This window comes from Castanea sativa, chromosome 5 (assembly GCF_040712315.1).
Source record: "Castanea sativa cultivar Marrone di Chiusa Pesio chromosome 5, ASM4071231v1".
In the NCBI taxonomy this organism is placed as follows: domain Eukaryota; kingdom Viridiplantae; phylum Streptophyta; class Magnoliopsida; order Fagales; family Fagaceae; genus Castanea; species Castanea sativa.
The window spans coordinates 7,287,707-7,289,677 of NC_134017.1; the positions used below are offsets into that span (position 1 = coordinate 7,287,707).

Below are 1,971 nucleotides of genomic sequence, written 5' to 3' on the forward strand. Positions count from 1 at the left end.
CCTATCCTAGATCCTTCAAACACAGCCAAGTGACTCCAAGTTATGTTGCAAAGAAGTTTATGCAGGAGTTTGACAAAAATCTCAATTGGAAAGTGGCTGGTGTTCAACATCATGTGAAGCAAGCACTTGAAATTGACATAAGTTACAGTCAGGTGTATAGGGCAAAAAGGAAACCTACTGACTTGATTACTAGGGACGAACAGCTGCAATATGGGAATGTTAGGGATTATGCAGAGATGATAACATTGAATGATAAAAGAAGTAGGGTTATTTTGCAAATTGAAATGGAAGATGAAAATGCACAGCCCAAATTTAAGAGAATGTATATTAGGTATAATGCACAAAAAGTTGGTTTTTTGGGAGGCTGTAGACCAATCATTGGTTTAGATGGGTGCCACCTAAAAGGGAGATTTGAGGGGCAAATACTTTCTGCCATAGCTAGAGATGCAAATGATAACATTTTTCCAGTTGCATTTGCTGTTGTTGAGCAAGAGAACAAAGATTCATGGGTATGGTTTCTGCAGCAGTTTTCAGATGACATTGGGAATCCGAAGCAACTTAATCTGGTCTTCATCACTGATAGCCAAAAGGTATGACCTACAATTGTACTAACATATTTAACCCATATATTTAAAGTTCAATAATACATGCCTCAGTTCATTTCAACATGTTTAACTAACATATTTACTTGATCTGTTTTGTATATGAATTAGGGCCTTATACCTGCAATTGGGATGTTGTTCCCAACTTGTGAGCATAGGTATTGTGTGAAGCATATCTATAATAATTTTAAAGTGGATTATAAGGGCTTGGAGTTGAAGGATGCACTGTGGAGATGTGCTGGAGCCACAACAATCAGGGAGTTTGAGAGAAGAATGTAGGAACTGAAGGATTTGGATGTCAAAGCATGGGAGTATCTTGCTGACATCAACCCTGCACAATGGTCTAAGTCTCACTTTAGTAGTAGAGCTTTGTGTAACTATTTAGCTAATAATTTGAGTGAGTCTTTTAATGCCATGATCTTAGAAGCTAGGGATAAGCCAATTTTAGCAATGTTGGAGTGGATCAGAGTTAGGCTCATGACCAAACAATACAAAAAGATGAAAGGTATAGCAAAATACACTAGAAAGGTGTGTCCTAATCTTCAAGACAAATTAGAGAAGTTAAAACATGAATCTATACCTTTCAGTGCTACTCCAGCAGGCAGCTTCATGTATAAGGTTGATAATGGTTGTGAGAGACATGTGGTTGACTTGGCTAGGAAAGCATGCAGCTGTAGGATTTGGGATTTGACAAGACTTCCTTGCAAACATGGGATCTTTGCTATTGTTAAGAACCTGGAGAAAGTGGAGAACTATGTGCATCCTTGTTACTTGAAAGAGACATTTGTTGAAACTTACAAAGAGATAATACAGCCAATGTCTGGCCAGTCTGAGTGGGTTGAGATTAACCAACCTGCTCCCGTTGCTCCTCATGCGTATAAACCACCTGGCAAACCACCAAAGCAAAGAAAATGAGATCCTAAAGAGCCAAGGAACCCTTATAGAGTTTCTAGGATGAACAAGACAATTAAGCATGGGAAGTGCTAGAAAGAAGGACATAATGCAAGAGGGTGCAAGGCAGACATCACTGGTGAAACTCCATGGCAGAGAAGAGATAGACTTACTAAATCAAAAGTTGTAAGTATTTCCATGCTTTGAACTATATTCATTTCCTCAAGTATTTCATGTGTATGTAACTTGTACAACCCTCTTTGTAGGCACAAGGCAGTAAATCTACAAAAACAAAGCAGACTACAACACTTCAAACTGCATCTCAGCCACCAAGTACTAGATCTCAGCCTGCATATAGAGCTTTTAGTCAAACTGCATCTCAACCTGCACCAAACAATAGATCTGAGGCAGCAACTCAACCTCCAACTAGATCTAAGGCAAACTAGTTCTCTTCGGCCTCAATTAATCATGCTCAAAA

At 38.9% G+C, this 1,971-nt stretch overlaps 1 protein-coding gene across 1 annotated transcript; it reads left to right on the top strand.

Annotated features, from left to right (window-relative positions):
• The first annotated feature begins 1,016 nt into the window (after positions 1–1,016).
• LOC142634652 (uncharacterized) lies at positions 1,017–1,517 on the top strand. Its single transcript, XM_075808943.1, has one exon. The coding sequence runs from the start codon at positions 1,017–1,019 to the stop codon at positions 1,515–1,517; it is 501 nt and encodes a 166-aa protein (XP_075665058.1).
• The last annotated feature ends 454 nt before the right edge of the window (positions 1,518–1,971 follow it).

Coding starts and splice junctions, on each gene's coding strand:
- LOC142634652 (XM_075808943.1), top strand. CDS start 1,017: ATGATCTTAGAAGCTAGGGATAAGCCAATTTTAGCAATGTTGGAGTGG.